Genomic DNA, 27498 nt, shown 5'->3' on the forward strand with positions numbered 1-27498 from the left:
TATGGAAGTGGACACTGACATTAAGCACAAGACGACACCTGTCCACAAGTCCTAGATGTGACAATGCTCTTGTGTAAAATAATGAAATCCAGCACTAGTTTGAGAAACTTTAGGTGGCTAATTAATTTAGAGGGTATTTGTCACAGCACAGGGTTCAGCACATAAATGTCACTGGATAAAGGAGCGTATGTAACAGAGACTATCATGGAGATTATAGGTGTAACTTTAGGCTAAAAGGTTCTGAGATAGTGGATCAGGTTCTGCCAATAGCCCTGTGCTGGCAGACTGTAAATAAATATTAATCCCAAGCACATTTATAATAGACTGGGAGTTGTTACTGATCAACACGCAACCTTTAAATGCACAGTTTAGAGTTCAGCTACTTTGGGATAAATTAAGGACAGCTGGCTAGTTTTATATGAGTAGGAGAGCAGAAATGATTCGTCACGTTTTTCCTCTGTGTTTCTCTCTTTTTCCCCTCGCTCTGTTTTGCCTGCTGCTGGTTTAATTGATGTGGAATGTGACCGGGTAAATAATTGGACATTTCTAATCATTGTGATCAAAGCAGCCATTCACTGTGGTGATGGCAGCAGCGGGGGCAGTTGGTCAGCGAGCTGTAACTCCTGTCACTAACTTACCAAACCAGAGAGTCATTAATCGTGTTGGGCTTGAAAGAAGCAGTGCGTAATGTGTTCCCTTTTTAAATAATGATGAGCTGTGGAGTTGATGTCACTAGTTGGCCAGTAGGGGCCTTTTACAGTACTATGAAGAGAATAATAACTTAAAACATCCCACGTTGGCAAATTTAGAACTTGTAAATTAAGTATATTAGAAAAACATTTCCTACAAATATTATATGGCTACTATTCGGAAATTATCCTATTTTCTCTGTTGTAGCGCCATTCTGCTTCTGTGTCTCTTTTCTCAAGGGTACTACACAAAAAATATGTTTTCTCACATTGTCTATACATGGCATTGCTCATGCCATCTATCAATGAACATGTTTAATCAATGAAAAGTTCTCTTCAGTCAACACAATAACAGCTTACACTGCAAATGGGTGAAGATCCAGATTGAGTACAGGCAATAAAATTCTCAGGTAATCCGCACACCAGTAACCTCAAACTTAATAAATCATATTGGTCCATGATGCTCTTCTGTATCTAGATGCTAAATTGGATCAGTGCAGTATTAATCCAGTGGAGGCTGAGCCTAAGGCACTCAAGGCTAGCTCAGCTACAAGCCCTGTCTGAGACCATGCATTGCTCAATATAGATTCCCTCTATTGATTTGTACAGTCTTAATCTAGTCCTTGATATTCAGCACAAGGCTTGGCAATGTTGTGACCTCAGAGGGAATGGTAATCATACTTGGCTGCAGAATGCTGACTCATCTGCTGGAGAAATTGAAGTCAAGACAGGATGGAATGGATTGACTGGGAAATATCGCATCACTTGGACTATTTTCTTCATCTTGACTTGAGTGCATGCAAAGTTCATTTCAGGTATTTGATTGAGGAAGTGATGAACTTGACCTTAACCTGTAGACAAAGGAGAGTTATCTGAAGTGACAAGAGACTGACAACTACACATGGTCTATACAAAGGCCTTGTGCTCCTCTACCCAAACCTTACCCAGCTTCAGCTTTCTTTCAGCAACTCAAAACCTGACACCACAAATGAGACAATGACCTGTACCAATGTGAATTTATAAAGTTATATAGTGGATAACGATGACAGGTTTCTCTTTAAGAAAAAAACTAGAATTCACTTTTAACTACACTGAAGAAAAAAAAACTGAATACTGTTATACTTTGGGATGTGAGGAATTGCTGGAACTCGCTGAAGAAAGGAACTTTTAACTGTTGATCTGTCTCTTTTTATGGTGTGTGTGTCTTTGTTTAAGTTTCAGAACGTTTGATTTATAATTGTAAATTGTGTTTCATGTTGCAGTAGTTCATCACAGCCTGTTCTTGAGATGATCCATATGGCTTTAATAGAAAAAAAAAATCTCATTAGATCAAGATCAGGAACAGGTTCATCTTCTCTCATTGTTACTTTTTATTATGGGGCAAGCAAGTTAGATTAAAAATGCTAAATATAGCTTTTGTAATGCAGAGAGGAGATTAAACCACATCTGCTTTGACTCTGAAAAGAGCAAGATCAAGGCACAGCAGAGATTAAATATTGTTTCAGGGTTTAAAGAACAACTTTACTGCACATGACTTTAAGTTCATCTACCTATGAAAATATAATGAAACTTTTGAAATGCCATTGCACTCTTAGACAGCTTAAGAGTAGAAGGTCCCCTTTACTCATCTGGTCCCACAGCTTAATTTAAAAAAATATATAATGTGAATGATTTATAGTTGTTTTTCAAAAGTAAAGAGTCATAATAATATAGCGTTGAATCAAAATAAGGCTATATTGTGACTTTTGCTTAGAAAACAACCACCAATATTACAATTTCTATTGTATTTGCAGAGTTATTGTTTTGGGCGTTTAAGTTATTTATATTTTTTAGCTGAGATTCATTCTTTTTCTAAAGGGAAAATAAATAAATATAGGATTTTCTATTTATTTTAAAGTCACAATATTTTGCAACCATGTTCATAACCAGCAAATGACCATGTTACTTATTGTTCAGAGTATTTTCCTTTCTTTGCTGTCACATAGATGTGTAATTTATATTGTATAGGTGAAGCTTCATGAGTTAGCCTGATTTATTGCATCTAAAATGTGCTTTAGACTAGAATACACGAATCGATGACATCCAGTTCAATGTGTTAATGCTGCTGGGCCTGGCTGTGTCTCAGTAGAGTGGTTCTGACGGAGGTCCACGTCACACCGGCCACTTGCCCAGAATGGGAGCCGTCCATGGGAATCACCACTCTCTAACGCCCAGCTCCTCTCAGCCTCCTCTGGCTCTGGATGGTGGGTGGAGGACAACGACCTTGGGCCCCGTCTGGGAGCAGTAGCCTACCTCCAGAATCACGGATGGGCTTTCACTTGTCTGACTTTTAAAGGGATAGTTAGTTGATATTCAGTAATAACTCAATAGCTATGTTTCCATCCTGCTGTCAGCTGTACATTTTTTAAAAATTTCACAACAGACTCCCTAGAAACAGATAAGACAGTATTAGTGTATGGATGGAAACCAAGCTTTTTGCTATTTATGGTATACTGGTGTTGTTTGTTACTGCAACAATAGGCAACAAATCTTTTGGTTTTGTTTATTGAAACCTTAATTGAAATACACAATTAATTGTACAGTTTATATTTAAATCATTACTTAATTGGAGTGAGCTATCCCTTTACTTTGTTACACAGAGTGAAAGAATATTGTGATTTTTGTCACTTTCAGATTCTGGCTGGTCAAGATGTTTCTCAATGTGTGCTATTTTGGCTGCTCTGGACAACTAAATGCTCTGCTTGCATCTAAATGAAACAAACTTAATTGTGCTCACTTTTGAATGAAACTAAAAAGTCCTGGTGGCCTAAAGTGTTTGTTGTAGTAATGCCACCACTCCGACTGCAACTCCTCTGCTTCTACTAATACAAATACATTTTTATGAATCCTAGATGGGTAAAAGAGACGAGTCTTAACATGCGTTGTGACTCCTTCTTTACTGTGATATCAACATTGCTCTGTGTATAATGCTCTGTATGTATTTGAAGGTTGGTTAGTGAAAGTTGCAAAAAGGGTTTGATGCTTTAATTGAGCCGACTAACTACTGTGTGTATTTGATGTGTTTGATGCATAACATGAAACTGACACTGTAGTTCTAATTCATTTTAAATGGCTTTCCTGTACAAATGCTCTTTTTATCACACTTGAATGCATGTAACTAATCTTCTAAGAGCTTCTACGTGTTTAACAAGTTAACAGATGTATCTGAATCAGAGTGTAATATCCTCTACATGTACCAGTGTTGCTCCTCTCCATAATTATACCTACCCTGTCAAAGAAATCCAGTTCAATGCAATGCAGGAAACTAGGTCTTTCCTGCCACCGTGGCCCTCCCGTTGCATTTCCTCCACTGACAGGGTCGTAATAGCAGCTGTCAGTGTGGCCTCAGAGGTCCACCTCCCTGTTTGTTAGTAATGGAGAGTGGAGGCAACAGCCCCTCCGCCCCTAGACCCCCCTTCAGGCATGTGTCAGCCCGGTGGCCTTCTGGGAAATGTGGTCCTTTGTGAATGACAGATGCACAGGCAAAGTGAGACGAGCAGCGCTGGGAACATGTCATTAGATATCACATGGGTGTAACATCCACTGTCGCTAATGCACACTTTTTCATCTTTTTTTCTTTCCCTCCATCACGTCTCCTTTCCCGCTTGTGTCTTGGTTTTCCACCACTCCTCCCCCTTCTCTCTCTCTCTCTCTCTCTCTCCCCCTTTCCTCTCCTTCACAAACCAGGGATCTGAAAAAGGTTGGAGTGACTATCGTCGGACCGCAGAAGAAAATCGTGAGCAGCCTCAAAGCCCTAGATTCCCACACCAAGAATGGCCCAGTACCTGTTTAAGAAACGAACCTAAGGAGTAAAAACACGAGAGACCTGTCTGTCGCTGTGGTTGCTAATCACAGTCTAACAGAGTGGCCTCATATGTAAACTGGAAACGGATGGAAATGGAGGATGAATATCATGTGATTCAAATGAGGGCTTTCGTTGTTTCGTTGAAAGACGATATCAAGTCTTGAAAGAGAAATGGGAAAGCGTTCAGTGCAGACCTGCCAGCTAGTTAACTGGCTGACTCTTCATCCATCCGTCCCTCCATGCCCAAGTTGAGATGCCTTACAGACAATTAGGAGGGTGGAAAGAGCTAATTAAAACCAAGGAGGCCAGAGATAACTTCCTAAGGATACAAACTGGGACTGGACTGGGATAAAGCCGGAGCTCTCCAGTATTGGCTAGGCTGGACAGCATTGCCTTCCCTTTACAGCTGAAAAGGGGACGGGCATGCTCACAGGCTCCTCCCACCACGCCGACTAAGCATCCTGCGGAACGAGGCGGTGAAACGCCTGAGATGCGTCATGTAGCATGGCAGACAGCAGCAGCTCATCCGGATTTGGACCCTTCCTGGACTAATGAGGGCTGAGGTGTGATCATTTTTGTTGTAACTACCTACATTTATTGTCTCTATCCATGAGAGAACTGAGCTGGAATGGACACACCTAGACGTTAACCGAGCCATCTTACTCTGTAGCTCTAACCTATAGCATTTGCATTCAGTAGACATGTCACATAAAAGCAATAATTATGATAATCAGTTTAAGTAGTCTCATTGTTTGGAAGCCATGAGTCTGTCACATGTATTGAAGGGGCCATAACACACTTCACACACAGTATTTCCTTTATGGTTATCTATGTTCTATGTGCTTATGAACAGATATTGTACAGTTATAATGCTGTTCCCTCAACCCAATGCCCTTTGTGTGAAATCTCAGGATGTGTACATTATTTGTTCTATTTTCCCTAACAAGGGTAAACAGACAGAGGGAATAGAGCAGAGACAGGAATGAAAAGTGAAGGTTAAAAAAAGACAAAAGGGTAAATCTGTAAGAGAGAAATGCATAAGAGGAAAAAGACAATGAAAAAGAGATGAAGTGATGTCATACAGGCCTCTGCCTCAGACATTCGTGTTGTGTTTAAGGAAGTGTTTGAATCCAGAAGTGAGTTTCTTCTTGAGTTTCTTCTTCAGGTGAGACAGGTTAGCATCATCCACCCCACACAACAGCAGGTATCATTTTCTTTCTTAGGAGTGGGTTTCGTTCTGCATACGAAGGTTCAGAAGGTTGAGATCAACACTGCTGATCTGAGAGTGTTGTAGTCGTGCTTTAGCCTGAGTCCATAACTTATTAACATAAGCCATGTGGGATCTGACATTGGCTGTAAAAAAGAACTTATTTCTGTTATGAAAGTAATCTTTGAAATCCTGATGTGTTTTAATGCAAAAAGTAGAGGGCCTCCTCTAGCTGGGTTCGATTGTGGTAGGATCTCCAATGAAAAAGCTCCAGTTTCGATTCATTTTCAACAAAGTCTTGTTTTTTTTTATTGTGTTCTCATTTGGGTTTTCTCATCACTGCCCTAAACTAACAAGGTGTGAAATGCACTGAATGAAATGGAACACTTTCCAATAAGTGACTGCTTTCTGAGATAGTTTCTCGTACAATATATGTCCAGGATGGGGTTTCTTAAAGGCACCATAGAATTTAGATGGTCTTGGTACTCTGAAGTCCAACCTTAAAGATTTTTGTCTCCTGCTTCGATGTCACCCAGTCAATCCCTCAGTGCAACACATAAGCAGTATTTCTAAACTGGCACGTTGGTACTTTGTGAAGTTGGATGGGTATTATTTAACCACAAGGGTGCTACTGTTAAGCTTCTTCCAAGCACTTAATAGACAATATTTGAGCACTTAGAATGGAAAAGGTTTAAGGGTGCTCCAATCCGGCGATATTTATTGTGGTCTCTATGAAGTCAGACCAGAAGAAGCAAAACACACGAGAATTTTAACACAAGAATAAACAGTTTCCCATTCATGAAAGTTCCTCATCTCTTAATTTTGATACTTAACATACAATGCTGTTATGAATAGTTGCATAAATAATGCCAAACGATAAATATATGGTTTCCAGCAATTGGTGATTTGCCCCAAAAATTCTGATTGGAGCACCCTTAGAAATGTTATTGCCTTGGTATGGATTAAGCCAATCTAATGGAAAGGGGTGATGTTGGTGCTTTTGGGAAACCCATCCCTGTTGAGTACGTCAGTCGGTCCTCTGTTACTTGGTCCACCTGTGGATGCTGCTGTTGCTGCTATGTGTTTCTAATTAGCATGTACATAATGTAAACCATCGTAATGATAGCAGCTAGCGCTACAGATCCCACTATATGTACATGGCCATCCCTCTTTGTACAAATGTTTGTATGTATAAAAGAATAAATAAAAATTGTGCAACATTTTTAATTAAAAAAAAGAGACAAAAATCATCTGTATTATATTTTATCTTATTTTGGATTATATTTGTCTGCTTTGTTTTTTCTACAATAAAAAGGCAATTATGATTACATTATTATTTATTTGTTAACATTATACAGCCCGATGTTGATCCTTTTTTTTGTAGCATACAGTAAATTATGTGTCAGTGCTATCTGTGTTTTGGTTTTTGACTTACTTTATAAACCTGGGACATCTGAGAGAGCAATACTGTTATGCACCCAATATCCAGATCCTTCATTCTCTGTCTGAAGACTGACCTGTGTGTCTGTGTGAGAGTTTACGTGTGCAAATGTAGATGGCCTTGTCTACTAATGTAAAATGATTTGTAGTGGAAACATTTATATTTTTATAATAAATATTCGCAAAATATTTTCCAAAAAATGGATGATGATAGACCTGCTCCTGTGTTTTTATTCTATCACGTGATTATATTACGGAACTACAAATAGTGCTGCCTTTTCTTTTAATGTTAAGGATATTTCCATCTGTTTAACAGATCAAAACTGGAAGTGAAACACTTATAAATCAGATGTCATCTTTTTTTTTTTACATTCCATAGATCAGTCTTTTGGCACATCTTGCCTTCTTCAGGATAAAAGCCCGCAATCATCTGACGGACATATATAGTGTAGAGGACATGTGTTTCAAATCACTGAGTTCACAGGGCAATCGACATGAACAGAGAAGGAGTCCATAAGGTCATTCATAGCCAAGAAAGGTCTTCACCAGCAATGGCTACAATTGAAGAATCAGCTGATTCAATTTAAAGTAAAAATTATTTAGTGGAAAATAATCTAAATTCTTATATTTCAATTTAGCCATGAGTCAAAAAGAATATAAAACTCATCTAAGTAACGCATACAACATAGGTAAAAAGGTTTAATTTTCAATAAAACTAAATACATTTTAAAAAGTTTATATATCATGGCATACATTACTAAATTAAAGAAAAAAGAAAACAATTGAATGCATATATTATCAAGAAATATGTATTATATCTAACTTTGTTCAGCTTTTTAGCTTAAATGACACTGTGGTCAACGTCTGTACCTTAATTTTCAAAGAAGTCTTAATTGTTGCATTTCAGCCTGATGGGTGTTATAACCTTTATTTCATCAAAAGACGCCTGAGAGAATCCTGCCTTCATTAATATGACCACAATATAAGGACGATTAAGTTTCTTACTTGTACTTTACAAATTTGCTTAAATCTGGACACAACTGAAGTTCTTATTTTAAAGTCAGACAATAATTTTGCATTTGCAGACACAACAATAATTAGATTTTTTTACTTTTATTTACAATGTTATGCTCTAAAAAATGGAAAATTTAATTTTTATATAATTTCTTTTACTTTTGGCGAGTCAGGACATCCACAGGTCTTCCCTTTTTAGTAACCTAAACTTACCATACCATAATATTTTGTTATATGATATGGTTGCTAGGCCCATTGTAGAAATAAATAACTTTTAGAATTACAATAGAATATCTGGGGTTTTGCAGAATTGTCTATTGTCTGTGTGGTTATAGGATTGCTACAAGCAGGTTGTCACAAGAAACGTTCTCCACCATTTTTCGCTCTACCTGTCTACGCTGAACCTTTCTCCACGATTCCTCCCGCATCTGTTAACCAGCTTCCACCTCAGCCAACGTTTCTAATCCCTTCCTCCCTGCCGACGCCTCCTTGTTCTCCTGGCCACATCCAATAAAGCATTTTGTTTCCGATCATTCATGGTTAAACTCAATTCGTTGTTTCATTTTAACGTGGAAGATCTGCCTTGTCTCTTTTTTCCCCTTTTTTTCTGCTGACTGGGAGGAGATGAGATGTGTCAGACAGGGAAAAGAGTGATGGTTGCTCTGCTTGGTGTTGACAGGCTGACACTATCCAGATGTTCTCAGGCAGATGTGCACCGAGAGAAAACAGGATACTGCCCTCTACATTCAAGAAACAATGAACACAGTATGCTTGACAACGCCACCAATTCAGTCTTGTTTTTGTCTCAAAAAACCTCTATGGTGCTGAAACCACTGGGGTGATGGGAAAGACAGAGGGAGGCGGAAGTGGGGGAGGTAGAGAGGAGGGAAAGTTAAGGGGAGAGGAAACAATAAAGAGGAGGCTAGAAGGCAGGTGTGCTGGAGTGTGATGCCTGTGGCAGTTCTGTCCAAGTTGATAAGAACTTTTCGAAAAAATAGCACATGATAATGCAATAATTCAGGAGAACATTAACCAGCACCATCCATCATCTTGCTTGAAATGCGTTCCCCAAGCTGCAACACATACAGAAAGCATGGTTCCACATGGAGAGTAATGATAATGAGAAAACAAAGTCATGATGTGTAAAATTCATTTCCCATTTTGAACACGGGGTAATAATGCAATCATCAGAAATACAGCTCTCCTTTTTCCAGATTTTTGACATCCGACACTGTTTGATCATGGGATCTGATTTCTCAGAACCTTCACAAACAGTTTCGCCGCAGTGGGTTTTTACTTCAATTCCTTTTTGAATATATAATGCAACGTCTTCATCGGCAAAACCATCTCCTTAAGCCTACACACAAGATATTCACAATCTGGCACATTTTTAAGCCGACTCGATATTGACTTTATATTATTTTGTGTTTTTAGAAGCAGTTTTATTTTATTTATTTTAATTACATATCAAACATTACTTCCAAAGTGATTGTTGGTCCATGGTTTGAATTAGAATTTTGGTCTGTGCATTTATATGTTCTCATTTTTAGACAGCGGGACAAATAGTCATTAGAATCCACCAAAGAACTATATTTTTTTATTATTTAGTACAGGGGCCAATATTCCGCCCTTCCCATGTAGAGATGTCTCCTCCCTTTGAAGCCTTTCCCGTGGCCTCATCCCTCTCTCTTCCCACTCTGTTTTCTGGTAAACTGGCCTCCAGCTGTGTGCAGCTGCTTTGCAGGGCCTGGACGCCATGTTGCAAATTCATCCTGCTCCGCTCAGCGACCCTTGCATCCTACTGTGACAGTGTCATCCTTGTAAGCTCACTTCCTGAGTTCAAAGTCGACTGATAAAGAGTCGGGATGTCATGTGTTAATTATCTTTGTTACAAACCATATTTATCTGTGTGCAGCAGTGGATTGTGAAAGAATTCAGGCTTTTGCCCTCCAGCGTCATGCAGACGATGCAAGAACACACACGAAGCGAGGCAGTGCTGACAAAAAGAGGGTCTTATACATACACATGTACACTGCAGGGAGCACTAAGCTGTCACAATACCAGCTCTTCCACACACATGTACACGTGCACACGTACGAAGATAGATGGATGTTGGTTGCTGGCTTTGTAATTCCTGTGCTCTCTATGGAACCTAAGCACACACTGACTCTTCAATCATTTTATCACCAGAGTAACATGCAGTGTTATCATCCCAGCACACACACAGGTCCCACGACTGCAGCACTCAGGCCGCTTCTGTCACTTTAACAAATGGTGCCATCGCAGAGGGAAGCTATCATCACAGCATCCTCACCAGTGGTGGTATGGCGGAGAGACAACTACATCAAGTTTGTTTGTTTTTTAAACGGAAAGAACAGGAAGTTGTGTGTTTTGATCAAGCTAGACCAAAGGTAAAGTCACGATCACCAAGGAGCTACAAGTGTGTGAGAGGAAACAGTGTTTGTGTTTGTAAAGAGTTCATAAGAAGTTTAAAATCACCCTCAGGGTTTTTGCATGTCAACACAATTTTCTTTCTGTTTTCCTGTTTTTTTAGAACAAGCTGGTTCTAATGTTGGATTGGCTTTTCCCACATCTCGATCCATGTGGAAAACGAAAGAATCAGATGCACGAGGTGCTGTAAGGCTAAACAAGCTATTTTTACAGTATTAACCCAGACTTGTAGTTCTAGCTATCGTCCCGAGTGAGAAATCCTAAAGTCCATTAGCTGACCTAGACTTGACCTTGACTTGACATTACATTACATTACAGTCATTTAGCAGACGCTTTTTATCCAAAGCGACTTACAATCAGTAGTATATTACATATCAAGTAGTATATTACATATCATACATTGACCTTGTCACCTCTTCAACCGACACTACACACTAAGACATTTAGGTCCCTGAAATGACAGGGGAAAATCTTCTGGCTATACCTACGCCTTGTTCAAACATTCAGCCCATATCAATTTTTTGCACATCCAGATTGTATCCATACTGATTTTAGAAAGTCTGAACAGATGATTTTTACAAAAACAGATCACATTTGGAAAGGGTTTGGAATGCGATTCCAATCCGATTTTTACAGATGCAGTAGCCGTACGCTCTGGCCACTCAAATACAATTTCAAAGTGTATTTTTCACTCGCAGCATGACTAACGAGGATGAAGTCTAAACCAGAGTGACAGAAGTGCAGAGCAGAATCCGTGCAGCTACTTGCAGAGTGCTATGGATGAAAAAATGGAAGAGAACGCCAGTCCACGGACAGGCGCCTACGGAGGAGTTCTGCTTCACCACTTCACAGTGTGATTGTTTGGAGGGCAAAATAATGGACTTCCATTATTCAGTCATGTAACCTAATGACTGTGGTGATCCCCTGACTTTTCCTTCACTGTCTTTATCAGTTCAACATTTTTAGTTCTGCAAGTAGGAACACCAAAGGCCAAGCATGTTTTGAACAAGTAGTGCACTAGTATATGTAAAGAGATTGGATTGTTATAGGGTTTTTTTTTTATCGGGTAGAGCAAACAAGTAGTCAGACACTGTTAGGGTTGAAAACAGAATAATTAATTACACATATAAATCAAAATACAATGCACTAAAGAACCCTAACAAACATTAAAGGGTAATGTTATAATGTCTAAAAAGATTCTTAAAATGTCCTTAGACCATACGAAAGTTAAAGTGGATGCCGGTCGCCATGGTGCAGTGGAGCTGATGGACCCTACCTCTCCGTCTTCTTGTGACTCCTTCACAGTGTGCACACCATCAATGCCCACCTGTTTCTCACCTTCAACCCCAGAGATGCTCCTCTACAGCTCCAGCTCTACATCTATTGCTTTTTGTATTTCCCCCAAATTGCCACAAAATGACCTTAAAACGTGTCGTCATTATACATTACAACAAATGAACCTACTCTGGAGCCCCGCCCAGAACCCTATGTGAGGATCAGAGTGACTGTAATGATACCTGACGATTGCCATTACCACCCTGTCTGTTAATGTTAATGGTTGAAGCGAGGCTATAGAGCTGCTGGTTCCGCCTGCTGTTGACAACGCCGTCCATACCGGGGAGAATTGATTTTCCATGAAAGCTGAGTGATGTCGGAGGGACTGCTGGGCCTCTGATGTCAGCACTCTGTCATCTCTCTATGTCTCTCTCTCTCTCTCTCTCTACACATCATCTTTGTTGCTCTCTTTTTCCTTTCTCTCTATTCTTTTCCCCTTACTCTTCCTTTTCATCGTCAGTTTCTTTTCAGTTCAGTATCTCCTCCTCACTCTTCACCTCTGTGCCCTCTGTCCTCACTTTTCAGCTCCTCCTCTACTTCCATCTCATGTCCTTCATTCTCTCCTCTGCTCTTCAAGTCAATTCTGCTTTATTGGCATCACGTAGCAGTGTATGTAGTATTCATTAAGATCAATTTCAAGACATTAGCAGCTAATTAGTATCAATTAAACAGAAGTAAACAGGCAACTCTCCCACTCCCTCCCTCTCTCTCTCTCCTTCCAAAGCAGTAGGCAGTATGATTACATGTTGCTCACAATGCTAAAGAGGAGCCGGATTTCCACTGTTGTCACAATCTTTGCATCATTCCCATGAATGAATTTCACTCTGTTGAACCAAAATTGCTGTTTGTTTACGTCACATCCAGTTCTCACACATTTTTGCAAATAATAAAAAGGGGATGTGGAGATTAGAGCAAGTTTAGAGGCCTTATCCTGTTACAAATACATGTAAACAGGAAAAGGACTTGCCTGTGTGTACTCAGACTGATGGTGATGGGAAAAACGTATTGCATTTGTTGTTGGTCTGAAATGTCAGCCTTTGGGATTTCAAAACCATTTCATCTTTGTTGTTATGCAGATGATCATGATGATATTTGTTTGACACCAAAAAATTCAAGTTTGAAATATATGGGCGAATCTGCAAAGAATATAAAGTATTAATACTATTTTCTCCCATTTTGAAATAGTTTACAGTAGATCACAATTAGGGAAATGCTCCTACAATTACATACTAAGTTCTAAAATTCAGTTCAGTGAATTTAAATTGATTATTATGTCTGAAGTTTTATCTTATCTTGCCGACATTGTCTTGCTCGTTAAATTAAGTTAAGTTGAGCAATTAAATTGTATTTTTTATATTATTAATTTTGTGAATGCTGTTAAGAGAGGTTTCACAAAATCTCTAAAGTTACTCTGTGCCACTCTTCTTCTTCTTCTTCTTCTTCTTCTTCTTCTTCTTCTTCTTCTTCTTCTTCTTCTCTCTCCTCTCTCTCTCTCTCTCCCTCTCTTTGTCTGTCTTGCATTCCCTTCACTGCCCCATCTTTCCGTCCACATATTAAAGCCATATATCACCAGGATCAAACCCAGTGTGTGAGAGCTAGCGACAGGCTGATTTACTGGTGGGTTTCCTCTGTGTCTGTGAGTTTTAAGATTGGGGTCGAGGGCCAGGGACACAGGGATACATTTCTGACAAGGTCTGTCTTTGACTACTGGTGTTTCTAGCACTTTTCATGCCTTCGCGCTCAGCTTGACCTCCGTGGATTGCAAGGCCACATGTTAATGCCACTTTTGACTTAAACAGCTGAGTTCCAGAAGATGTCGTAGCCATCGCTCACCAGCTGCTGCTGTGGTTAAGAAATGGCCATATTTATTATCGGGTGGGGAGCGATACCGTTGAAAAAAGTCTGCACTTTTTGGTGAGAGGGGATTCCACTAAAATGATGTTTATCAGACAAAGTACTGGTTCATGGGTGATATATAGAATAACTAAAATGAATTAGTATATTTTACAAAAAGCAAAACACAGCAGCACTTTACAACAATCACATACAAAATCTAAAATGTAGGCAACAAAGAAGAAAAATGCACAGAATAAAAAAGCCGATACTGCTGCTGCATCAATTTTTCCTGCTGCGGTGACCTCATTACCCCACAGCATTACTCACATTGCAATCTAATGTTAATGCAACGCAACACAATGAGATCACATTACTTAATTTGGTTATTCCCCAAGTACCTTTACTTACTTTATCTTTTGCTTTCCAGCTAAAAAACATAAAGACAAAAGGATGTTTAGCACACAATACAGTATGTAAAATACTAGTTCTCTGGATGTTCCCGATGGAGTTGCTGAGTGGGCAGCTCTTCCCAGAACAATCATAAGCTAATCTATACCCAGTCTAGAAGGGCTCAGGCCAGGAACCATGACTTAACCTCTGAACACAACACCGTGTACGCAACCATAAACACAGAGCACTGGGCAACTGGGACATAACACAGTGAAACAGCAAATGACACGAGCAGACGTACTGCTGATACCATAAGGAATAAATGCATGAACGCTTCCACAGAGTGCATAAAGCAAGATTTCTATCTCTCACACATTCCCCGTCTATTTTTTTTTCTCTCTCCCCTTTATTCCGATTTCCTCTTGTGTGTCTCTGTGTCAGCAGAGGAGACATGACAAGTTCTTTCCGGCCTTTCCCCAAAGTAAGCCAGCTCTGATTTTTTTTACCACAGTCCATCTGACAGCCAGCCAGCCAGCCAGCCAGCCAGTCAGTCATTCATACCACAATAGTCCTGCAGGAATGTAGAAGAAGAGTCCAGCTCTGTGTTAGTCCTTTCATCATCGGCCATTTTATTTGCAATTTGATCACACTGAGGAAGAGAATGTGTCAAAATACGTACAAGTGTAATGCTATATTAGAAGTATTCTGTTGAAAAGCCATACATTTTACATGTTCCACATATGTGTAATCTGTTTATACTGTCAAAATGTAAAATGTGATGCTTTTGAGCACGGATCGTATTCCCTCTAAGATTAAAATGATACAGAGGACATGCTATGAAGCTAGTTGACGCATGACTTGTGTAAGACTGCGTCTTAGGGCTGTGCTGTAATGTTTCTCTCTTCCTTCGTCTTATATATACACATAAGGAACGCAAAGCTATTTATTCTTGTGTTAATTCCGCCTGACATTTACAATTACCTCCGTGTTTGGTTGCAGTGGGGCCTGCTTTAATAGGGCTGTTGACTGTCAAACTTGGTTAAGTCTCCTTAGATCTCAGCCCTCCTTTCATGGGGACGTTATTGTGTGTGTGTGTGTGTGTGTGTGTGTGTGTGTGTGTGTGTGTGTGTGTGTGTGTGTGTGTGTGTGTGTGTGTGTGTGTGTGTGCGTGTGTTCAGGGGAGGGAGGAATGTGTGTCGGAATGTGTGCTTACACAAGTGCTTTTATTGTACATTTCAAAATGAATGTGTGGGACTCAAAATGATAAGAGCGCCAAAGCCTGGTGGGCATTTATGGACCTTTTTTTGTGGGACTTTTCTTTTGTGCACCTGTATATATGTAGAAAGACTTTTGCTGGGCCCTAAGGAACCAGATGGAGCTTATTGCTACAACGATGAAATGATAAAACTATTCCACTTCCGATGATTCTCATGTGAGGGAAAACGACATTAACGAGCCGGCCCGTATCGGCCGGGTTGTCATGCTCTGGTTCTGACTTCCTCTCCTGTTACAGTCGTCCAAACAGTTCCAGGAAGTGCCTGCCGTAATGCACTAATGACATGAACAGTTAGCAGGGGACAGATAGACAGACAGACAGACAGACTCGTGGGGACCGTCGGACATGACGGTATTGATTTGGTAAGACGACACTTTGTACTAATGGAAGCATTATGTTGTTGATACAATATTATAGCAAGCCACTCGAGGAACAAACCTAACATTTAGGGGCAATAAAAGCCATTTTCACTTTATTGATTACATGTCTGACTACATGTATACTTATGCATATGTAGAGGGTTGAAAGCTTCAACTCAGAAATAAGTTTTGAGAAGGATAAGTAAAATGGGTAGAATTAATACAAGAGAAAAACAGACACCTTCATTATTTATCATTATTTATTTTTATTAATTTCTTCTCTTCTGTTATTGTGTCACAATAACACTGCTATTTCCAATCCATCCGCTAGAGGGCGCATTACGCTTGTGGTGGTATTGAATAGTATTGCAGGCAAGCAACGCGGAAGAATAAATCTTCCTGCCATGAAGTATACCGCAGATCTTCTATTTGTGACAGGTCGGTAACTATGCTTTAAATTGAGTGTACATGCTAGAGTTTAAGAGTTGAACAAGTAACTCATGAGAGCGTCTGCACATGTTGTCATAGAAGTGGTATGTTTGTGAAAACCTTCTGTAAGTGGAGATAAATGGCTGTATGCTAACTTGTATGGAGCAGTTTCAATCATGTAAGAAGCTGTTTCGTGGTTATTGTCTGTTACCAAAAGACATATTTATGGTTTACGGCCTAAACAGAATAGGGCTATTGTAACATAATTTTGCATTGTGGGTAAAGCATTACAAGGGACAGCTCCATTAAATGAGTGGAAAAGTATTTGATGTACTTGAACTCACCGTGTGAAAATGTGTTTTTATAGAAAAGTTCAAATGTGTTTTTTATATGAAGAGAATGAAACAAGAACAATAGATGTTATATTGCTTGCAAGACAAAAGCCATTAGCTTTGTTAAGAATATTAACAAATGCGTTTATTATTTTTCATGGATACAGAGAAAATTCACTAGGTAAGAGAATATATATTTGGTAATACATATTTGTATTTTTGAAGTAATATGTTTAATGGGTGTAAGCAGCCTAACTGAGCTACATCTCATTGGACTCCTGCACAATGTTCACAATGCCTTCATAGTGAGACACATCCAACACTGCTATGCGTCACATTTATACATAATCTCACTTCAACTATTGGGCTAAATTATTCAGTCATAACCCTCTTTAAACCCCACTTTAAATCAAGACTATTACCACTTCAGCTTTAAGCACACCATACGATGGCACTGAAAATATATCAGATGATCACATTAAAGCAGATTGATCCCTGAGGTAAAAGCAGCAGAGACAAGTGTGATAACAAAAATTGAAGAAAATGTATGTAAAATGAGAGCACTCATCATCACACTCATTTTTAGCCTACAGGGATAATACATTAAGAAAAATTAGCTTAAACACAACCTTATCCTTTATAAATTATATTCATATTCAGTATTTTGGCACAATCAAGAAAAAATGTCAAGGCCGATTGGACCAAAATTAAACTTTCAAAGTAATGCAATGGTATCTTCCCATCTTATTGAACTTATGAATGACTAATCAAAATATTAAACATAATTTAGATATGAATATATGCCCAACTTGTGAACTGTGACACATTTAAACTTTTACAAACAGTATTGGGGAGTAATACATGAGACACTAGAATGAATTGAGATTATAAAAAAATTAATTACAAAAACTATTTGTAAATTTACAGAATTACAACAATTACAGAACACAAAACATACAGATATAACGATTTGGATTAAATGAAAGGGTCAATGAGAAAAAACTGTTTAAGCGTGCAAGAGATGGAAAAGTCATCAGTTTACGACAAATGTTAGATATTGGAGTGAACCTTGGCAAAGAGAAATGGGCCAAACTGGTAGATGAGACACAGACAGTCAGACACACACACACACACACACACACACACACACACACACACACACACACACACACACACACACACACACACACACACAAGGCACCTTGCCTACTTTCCCTTATAACAGAGGTATGGCTATCACAGCCCTTGTAATGATGTGATGGTCTGCTAGTGCCTCAGCCTTTTTGGACGGAAAATGTGAGAAGCGATCCTAGTAAAGGTCCACACTGATCAAATCCACACAAACCCTCAAAATCCTCCCCCCTCCCCCTGTCTGCCTTCTGTAAAGGCAAGGTGGAGAGATGGAGACGGATATTTTCATTGTATTAAGCAGCTTTGTTTGGATACTTTGGTTCTCATAAAGCTTGTAAGCTCTATGAGCAGAATACCTAAAGGGATGATCCCTTCATCCCACTTGGAAAGTCCTTCTTCCTCATTTATAGTCCAGATAATTTGCGCTGTTCTTATAAGATGACATCATAGGATGGAAGAATCCCATCAGTGTATGAAGAATGTGAAAGAAGGTGGACAGTGTGACTGGAGGTCAAGGACATTTGGTTCTCATTAAAGCCAGGCCCTGCACTCTAACTGCAAAGGCTCCAGCAGTTGCAAGGGAGATTTGTGGTTTATAAAAAAGTAGGTTGTTGAATTAGGATTTTTATTATAACATTGGTTATAAATGAACAGTGACTTTAAGAATCTTCAGATTGCGGTAACAAAGCTGGCTTATCAGCTGCTAGCTGTCATCTCTCACAAGACACTAATCAAATGAAAAGGCATAAAACTGGCTAAAACTGAACCACATTTATGAACTGAAGTTTTATCAGCCTCTGATGATGAGCTGAGTGCCTGGCTATCATTTAATTAATTGTAGGTTTTTAAGCAGCTTTAGCTCAATAAATCTCATTTTTAACTTTACATGGAAAGTTTGTAAAATAATGGATAACCAACACAGCATTGGGTTTTGCTATCCTGGCTAACTTAAGCTTACATTAAAAAAAATGCTTTCTTGAAATGAAATAGACTATACGTCATTAAAAGAAACATTACAATACTAAACATATGCTGCTCGCTGACCCACCTATTTTATTTACATTTCCTGAATGTAGCAGGGAGTTTAAAATGTTCAGTTGACGGTTCAAATTAGTTCAAAGTAAAACTAAATGTTTAACTAAAGGTTAGCCGGAAATCTTACTGACACATCACAACACAATTTGATCCCAATGTATCTTTTGTTGAAACGCTTGTGGTAAAAAACAGAGACAATTGAAGTATAACGTTTAAGTGCAAAATAAATGTCCAACAAAAAAAGATTGTTTCCATCTTGTCAAGTTTTATTGCAGACCGCCTCGGAAGCACCTCTTTTAAAGCTGAATATCTTAACTTAATATCAATACATCGTAGATTTAGATATAGTAGCAAGACACACTACACATTCACAAAACAATGGGCTCATACATTCGAGCTTGTCACTCTTCACACAGTTCGATGATGATTGTCTAAATAGAAGTTCTTCCAGGGAATCGGACCCGGGCCTTTGTTTACACTCGGCATATTTCAAGCCGTTTCAGTCATCTCACCTCTGTAGAGCTTGGAAAGCTCATCTGACAGCCTGATTCCCTATCTGGGTGAGATCAGAAGTTAGTCATCAGAGCCGAGACCATCTGTTTACACCAGGACAAGCCACAGAGCTCCGACTCTGGGTTACCCAACACCGCCAGACGAGGCAGCTGACTCCCAGGGAAAAAGGCAGACCTTGTTGGGAAGCAACTACGGCCTTTATGAGAATTCTGGTCGGAGAATGTCCAAACAATAGTAATGTACTGGAGCACTGTGGATGTGGTAGTGATAGATATTTATTTAAATGCCAAAAATATATCTCACACAGTCTGAATTTCCTGTTTCTTATATGGTGGATACAATGCAGTTTGGTGAAAATCCACTTTTGATTTGGTCAATTTAACACCAGAAATCAATCTTATACATGGTCTTCTTCTTTTATTCTTCTTCTTTTTATTATTATAGAAGTAGTAGAAGTTATACTAGTATTGTAAAAAAAAAAAGAACATATTTATTAACTACTGTTGTCAGCAGCTTTTTATATGTAAACTTGATGTATTACAATTTCTGCTCTAATGACATAAGTACACAAGCTGAAAGATGAGGAAAATAGTTTGATGAGGGCTTGGATACCAAGGAATTAGGTGTAGTTTATTTATGTCTGAAGAAATAATTACTTTTCCCTTTGTTGTTGGATCTCACCCAAAGTTGGCTCTGGAAATTCTGGAAATCAAGTTATTTATTTTTTTAGCAGCTTTCTAAATTAACTTGTTTAATCTACTTTAAAATTCTAATTTAAAGCAGGTCAACAACACATACAGTCCAAAATGGATCGGTCTTTATTTGTACTTATCTTTGCTCAGATTTTGTTGAGCAAGATTTGTTTTTTTTCCTCCCTATTTAGTAATTTGCAGCAAAACTATTTCAATTCACCAAGTAACAGAAAACAAAGACTCAAATAATGAAACCTATGATTTGTTATTATGAAATACATCATTATTCATCATCATTTACATATCCATATGTGGGGTGGTGTGTTAAAATACACAACAAAAAATATATACTTGACACATTTAATTTTGATGCTTTTTCCAAACACTACTGATTAGAAATAAATGCTTGGCTTGTCAGGTTGCACTTGTACTGGTTGACAAAGCCAAAAATACTTGTTCAGAAGTTTGAAGTTATTTATGTTATTTAATTAAAAAGAAAATGCACCTGCTGTTTCAGTATTTGAGAACTGGATTTTTTTTCTTTTTAAATCTACTTCAAAACAAGACGAAGAAAGTGATGAGTTTGACACTGTGTTTGTATTTTCAATCAGTGAAATCAACAGCAGACGCTCAGTAGTATCAAACTTCAGTATGCGCTGCATCCTTCAAGAATCGTGGTAACTAATTCAAAATGACAACAGGCTTGCAGACAACTCTTCACAACAATTCCACCGTCTCTTTGCGGTTCTTACCAAATTTTGATCGTCCCTTCTCATTGGAGAGAGAAACGCCGTGTGGAAATAGTTAACTTGAGTCTTTTGTTTCAGTCGGTGCAGCACATGTCTTGCTTAAAACATTCATTAATTTGATACAAAAACAAAACTTGTTTTTCATGAATATCCATCACATGATTTACTGCAGACCCAGCCTGTCTGAATACAAACCCTTATAATAAACAAATTTCCAGAGGGTCAGCCAACAACAACAGACATTAGCAAGCAATTGTCTCATTCCCCAGCTACATTATTCCCATACACCGGGTAATTCCCCTTTGGCATAATTGCATGTAAAAGCCATTATCATCCGGGTCCATGCTAATCATATTTTCTGGCCGGGCTCTGGGGTGATTGTTGAACTTTCCGCCAATGTGTGGAGATAGAAATGCAATCCTGGCAGTGGCATAGCTGCAGCTGCTTCCCTTCTTTGGTCTGAACCCCCTAAATCACTACAGATTGGTTTTCACCCTGTCCTATCGGACTATGGAGCAGAGTTGAGTTCTTTTAGATGACTTGGGGTTTTATTCTTGTTACTGTACCTTGAGAGTTGGGTCTTCAGTCCTCCGGCTGACAGATTGACTCCAGCGTGAATCAGCCAGAGCAGAAAGACAGAGAGAGGGAGAGAAGTGCCAGCAAAAGTGGGATGGAGAGTAGAGGGAAAGAACAAAGAGAAGGGAGAGTTTCATGTTAACAGTGTATGTAGAAGCAGCTGTCACAGAGCGCCTCGCTCTTTGGAAACACTTACAGGCTCATCAGTCAAAAGAGCTGCACCTGCAACAGACTGAGAGACAGAGACGTACATATGCCAGCATGTGTCACTGTGAAAGTGTGTGTGGGGACTTTTTGTGTGTGAGATAAATTACATTTTCGGAAACCCTGAGTGGTCTGTGTTTACATTTCTTTATGTTCAGTTTACATCTGATGCGTGAAGCTTATTGTACTTTAAATTTCCTCCCACTCGGCTTAAACTTGCTGTTTGAACAATACTTTACTGATCCAGAGACTGATAGAGACTCATATACTGAACAAACCCTGGAAATTATTCGAGTGATTATGCCAATGGCTTACAATGTGTGCCAATATTTTAAAAAAAATGGAAAATTACTAAGGAATTCACTGTTTTCTACAGAACCTTCACAGAAAGATCCAGCTACAACAATAAGAGTAATGATTCATTATATAAGAGAAACCTACAGTACCAAAATTATATTATCTATACCATAATTTATCCTTTTATTAATGAGCATTTTTGCTTGTTTGTTTTCTGGCAGCATCCAAACTACAGCTGTCACCAATGACTGGACGGCAACTCGGATCTAAATGTTCCCAAACAACCTCTCTCAGGAACTTTCCATAATTTTAATATGTACATACAAAATGCGGACAAATATATTCATAACCACTAAGTCTCATGAAACATTCATCACAGCGATAGGCGGTAATGATCCCGGCGTCACATTGCTGGGGAAAATATATGGCTCCTAATTACTATCCCATCAAGCATATTTTGCCTCACGATATATCATGCATAATGTGGGCTTGAATCACAATCACAGGCACGTTTCGGCAGTCACTCTGTCTCCTGCTACCACGCGCTATTCAGGTTAAAACCAGATATTTTAAAGGGGAAATGCCACACTTGGATATTCTTACATATCCACTACGATTTCAGTTCAACTTTCATTTGGTGAATGACAAATCTCAGGCTCGTGTGCAGTAGACTGAGTGCTCGCTTCATTGACAAATTATCAACATTTAAGTCAATTATTTTAGGTTTACAAATTAGGAGATGAGTTTTTGTTTATTTATTTATCGGTATAGTTTGTGATTTATAAAGCCCTTCTTACAACGTGTCTCAACCTAAGTTACAGTTATAAACAAAAAATAACTTTTTTATCTTCATCTCAAATATGTCAACACTGGAGTCAATATGTTGCATCATCATTAATGATAATCAATAAAAAAAAATCTCTCCAAAAGTCCAACAATTTCTTAATATTCATACTTACAATATTATATATGTGTATCAACATTGCTGTACAGAGACATCCAACACCTTTTCTAACACCAAACCAGGAAAATACAGATACATATTTTTCTTGATATTGGTTTCTCTTACTTTTGCAGCAGAATGTTTCCGTTAATGATGGGGTGAATTAATTGTCTTTTCTGGTGTTACTATTCTAACCTTCTTCATCTGTCCTTATTTTAAACAATACATTTCTAAGAGAGACTCTCCGCAACAACAGCTTTTCACTGTTTCTGTATCTCTTAAATGTACTTTTTAAACAAACTTTTCTTTTTCTAGCAAACTTAATATCTCTGTTTTGGGATTTTATACTTAAATTTTAGTTTTTTTTTAGAAAAACAGTGCAATTGTATTTGAATTGAAATGTTCGGAGTTAATTAACTACTTTAATAGCTTGTCATTTTGAATTTGCATGTTTATATATATTTTCTTAAGGTGCTTAATTTCTTATGTTCTGAAGTGGGATACAATGGTTCAATTCTTTTTAACCTCAACACTTAATAATTCACATACTTTTGTCTATTTGTTTACAGTTTTTTCTATTTCCACTTGTAATTGCTGCAAACTGTATCATTTCTGCACCGAATGATTTAACAGGCATTCTGCAGACCAGCTTTTTATATACAGTATCTAACTTGGAGCCAAATAACTGCTTGCCAGCTGCGGTAGCATGTCTGGTTCCTTTCAGAGTGGCTGTCTCGAGTCCGAACCTGGCCTCAAGGAGTAACAGTGTACGTACTCGCAGTGGCGTCAAATCAAAAGCATAATGTGGAATGTTTTATTGAATTCAGATTACCCCCCCCAAAAAAAGACAAACCACTGTCATGATTGAAAGAAACCAAAATTGACTCATCCCAATCATCTACCCTGACCTTCAATGTCAACTACAATGTGACAGTAAAACAACTTCATGCTACTTGTGATAATGAGAACTCCAAAGTCAACACCCTCAATATAAAGTGAAAAGACAAAAACTTTTACTGTGGCTGTGGTAGCCGTCTCAAATATCGTAACAACATCCTGTACTTCGTTTTACAGAGTCAGAAGCCAACTTGGATGCATATAAAAGGAAGGTTACATCTCATGAACTCCGCAGTCTGCTCCTGATAAAGCAGATTATCCAGCTTTCAATTAATACCAGAGTTGAACTGCAAACCGCTAAGCAGTGCAGCCTAAGGACCAGGCTTTTTGATGTGCGTGCGTATGTGGCATTCAGTTTGCGTTTTCGGGGGGAAGGTTCACTGAAAGTCCTCCTTTATGTTTTGCTGTGCCAATTTGGGATTCTGTCACCAGTGCAGACGTGTAGTATAAAAGGCATATCCTCAATGTAGAGTACCACACACAGCAACACACTCACACAATGGCATCTAATACACCTCTCCTACAAATGTAACCACGTGAAATATACAAAAATGAAGTGACCATCTGAATAAGGACTTGATGAAAGTACATGATGTACAGTGAATTACTTACTGTTTGTTAGTGTATGACATGTACTGTAATTTGGTCTTACCTTTTGATTTTTAACTTGTTAAAAATAACAATATAATGGTGGAAATGAGTGGAAAAACATCCACAACACTCACTCCCCCATATGGATATACATATGCTCGGTATCTTGCAAACACTTGCCAAAAATATGGCTTTATTCGCTACTTCAGAGCTTCAAAACAAGAGCTAATAAGCATGCTCATGGGAAAAAAGTTCACCTTGTCCAACCACACAAAGGGGAGCCATTTGTTGGCCTTTGTGTAGTACATACATTATGGGAAACCAGCGTGCATTGGACAGTAACCACATTGTGAAAGCAGCAGACAGAGTGTTCAAAGTGACCAGATGCACTTGTGCCTGTCGTTGAAGCGGCACACTCTGTGGCTGATGTACTCCGTTCAGAGGAAAGCAAGATGTGTGTTGCTTAACTCTCTGTTTGGGCTTAAAGAACCGGCCTCCTGGCTCACATGAAGGAATAGAGTGCTGGATTACAAGGCTGTATAGACCCAGTGTTAATGTTTAATGCGTGCCTTAGGGCTGAGTATGCTTATTACAGATTGGTCAAAGCAACTGTTGCCTTTCAGAAGGTCTGGTGCGTGGACCAAGCTGTTTATACTGTACTTCTTAATGTAAGCTGTATAACTATTACAGACCGTGGTGGCTGATGCGGCTGGCATGATGCATGCCGCTCTAATGTGTGAAGATCGGGCCTGCTGGAGTTTCTTAGGGGGATTTGGTGATTCGTTATTGATGTCTAAGTGCTCAGTTGTGTACGTGCAGTCGTTGTGTATGTGGGGAAACAGGGCAGGGAGTTTAGTGGAAAGTGTGTGAAGAGATTGTAAGGGCTGAGTTTGCACTGTGAATTTTGTGAGTAACATTTTTTTTTTTACAGTAAGACGATGATGACTTGAAAGCAGTTACTTAGAACAAGATAAGAATCAGTAAAAGAAAAAAAAAAGATCCACTGTCTCACTTACTTATTTTAAGTATTTCCTTAAGTTCTCGTACTTATTTAAGCCCAACTATGATATTTAAAGCTAACTAACTGGTTTTGTTGCCTAGATATAACCGTGACTGCTTAATGGTAACAACGTGGAGTAAAATGACACACAAAGAGCCTAAAATGTGTATAAATGTCACGCGGATATGTCATGCTATTTATACGCCTTCCCGTGAGATCCAGTTGTTAAAGAAATATTTACATGCAGTATTCATCAACATGATCAATGATCAATGCATGGATTTCTACACGCTTCAGTGTGAGACAACATGATCCACTTGCCAGTCACATGAGCCAAAATGAAAACAGCATTCAGAATCTGCTTCAGGCTGCCAACAGTTCCAATGGCATGCAAGGGTGTAATTTCCACTGGGGATAGTGTGTGTGTGTGTGTGTGTGTGTGTGTGTGTGTGTGTGTGTGTGTGTGTGTGTGTGTGTGTGTGTGTGTGTGTGTGTGTGTGTGTGTGTGTGTGTGTGTGTGTGTGTTGTTTGACTGTGCACCCTCCATAAAATGTGTGTGAATAAAGACCTCAGTTGATAAAAATGTTCATATGCTCATCTGAGTCACTAAACAAAACTGTCATACTGTGCAGGCATCAACACTGTCATAGCGTACATGATATGGATTCCTTAGAGATATTTCATATCATGCTAGCTAACTTAGCGGATGTTTTTATGTATGATTATTACTGTGTTTGACAGCTTGGTGACCTATATAAATAGTATAGCCTATCAATATTAAGATACACATTTTGCACCTTACATTTGTTTAACCTATAAGAATGACTCATGTCTCCGTGTAAAATTAATGTTTAGTAGTATATTGGTTAAAGCCTATATGAATATTATAACCTATGATTTAAAAACAACCCAAACTTGTTTACTTTGCTCGTTACAACTTGTAACATCTTAGTTTATCCTGCATTGTTGTATTTAATATTGTAATTAAGTAGTCGGTTAATACTAATTGAAAGGAATACCCAAAAGAAAACCTTGGCTTGGGAACCCAATTTTCACTTTTGGCTTTAAAAGTGGCTCTGAAATATTTGTAGCTTGCTCCTCAGTGAAGGATAGCCGCTGTAGTTAGCTTGTTTCATGATGTAGGAAAGTCTCATAAAAGATAACATATCATCAGAATGGATAAGATGGGGTACTGCTTTTTAGTGTAACGCATTAAATGTTGGTGAATGAGTGAATTTTTTTGCTTAAATATTTATATTTTTGCAATATTGAATTTAGCAGTTATTGACATTTAATGTAAATAGTATGCATCACATTTTTGAAAGGAACCACTTAGTATGAGTGTTTATGCGATGTTTGAGCTCATACAGAAAAAGCAAAACATCGGCGGAATAAAATTGATGATGTTTGTTTGAGTAAAGCCCTAAACATGAACAAAACTAAAAAACATGCCATGCACTCAGCTGCCTGTTTAGTGTGAGCTGTCATTAGGTGATTTGACATTGTTTCTAAACATGTCAGAACGGGCTCATGTTTGTTATGGGACAAATCTGTCTGATTTCTACCCAGGCGGAATTAATGGCTGCCATATGATTAATAGAGGCAATAAATGAGGGACCACCATGATGGAGAGGCTGAAGGTATTGCTAGAAGCTAAGTCTTTTGTTGAAACTATACAGTACATTTCAGTATTTCACCAGAAGTATTTGGGTATTAAGTTTTTTTAATTTACAGTAAACTCAGTGTTTCAAGGCTTTGAGATGGACCTTGCCATTTGTCAATTAGTGATTACTACATCGTTTAAATATGCTAACAGTTTATAAAAAATAATATTTCTGAAAATTCTGGAACATACAGTATGTTTATCTTAAGTGTATTTGTATGATTTTTAAACCAAAATCACATCAAATTGCACATGTAGATGTGTAGTAATGAGTATATATATATATATACACACATACATATTGTATACATATAATAATATCCACGTTGTTGCCTAATAGTGTAGATTTAGATTGAGTATTGGGGTTTGAAAGTACATTTTTACCAATCAAGATGTGTATATTGATATATATTATATTATATATATTACATGTGATTTCTATTTATTGAAATCTATTGAAAATGTCTTGGTACATGACACCAAACTCTCCAACTAAAACAAACAAGTAATACAACAAAATACTACCACAATATATTTGCTTTAAATAACACTTCCACAAACTTTATTGCCAGGTTCATGAGGTTCTGTGTTGTTCTTCTAAAATA

General features: G+C 38.4%; 1 protein-coding gene across 2 annotated transcripts in view; it reads left to right on the top strand.

Annotated features, from left to right (window-relative positions):
* epha3 (eph receptor A3) overlaps positions 1 to 7328 on the top strand; it is a 94986-nt gene extending 87658 nt beyond the window's left edge. Inside the window, exons 17-18 of one of the 2 annotated variants that reach the window (XM_054615990.1) lie at positions 2815 to 2932; positions 4416 to 7328. In XM_054615990.1, coding sequence (XP_054471965.1) covers positions 2815 to 2896 — 82 coding nt within the window. In that variant the 3' untranslated portion in view covers positions 2897 to 2932; positions 4416 to 7328. The remainder of the gene's footprint in view (positions 1 to 2814; positions 2933 to 4415) is intronic. The other variant, XM_054615991.1, reaches the window with a different exon arrangement.
* Positions 7329 to 27498: the final 20170 nt, after the last annotated feature.

Source organism: Anoplopoma fimbria, chromosome 16 (genome assembly GCF_027596085.1).
Source record: "Anoplopoma fimbria isolate UVic2021 breed Golden Eagle Sablefish chromosome 16, Afim_UVic_2022, whole genome shotgun sequence".
Lineage (NCBI taxonomy): Eukaryota > Metazoa > Chordata > Actinopteri > Perciformes > Anoplopomatidae > Anoplopoma > Anoplopoma fimbria.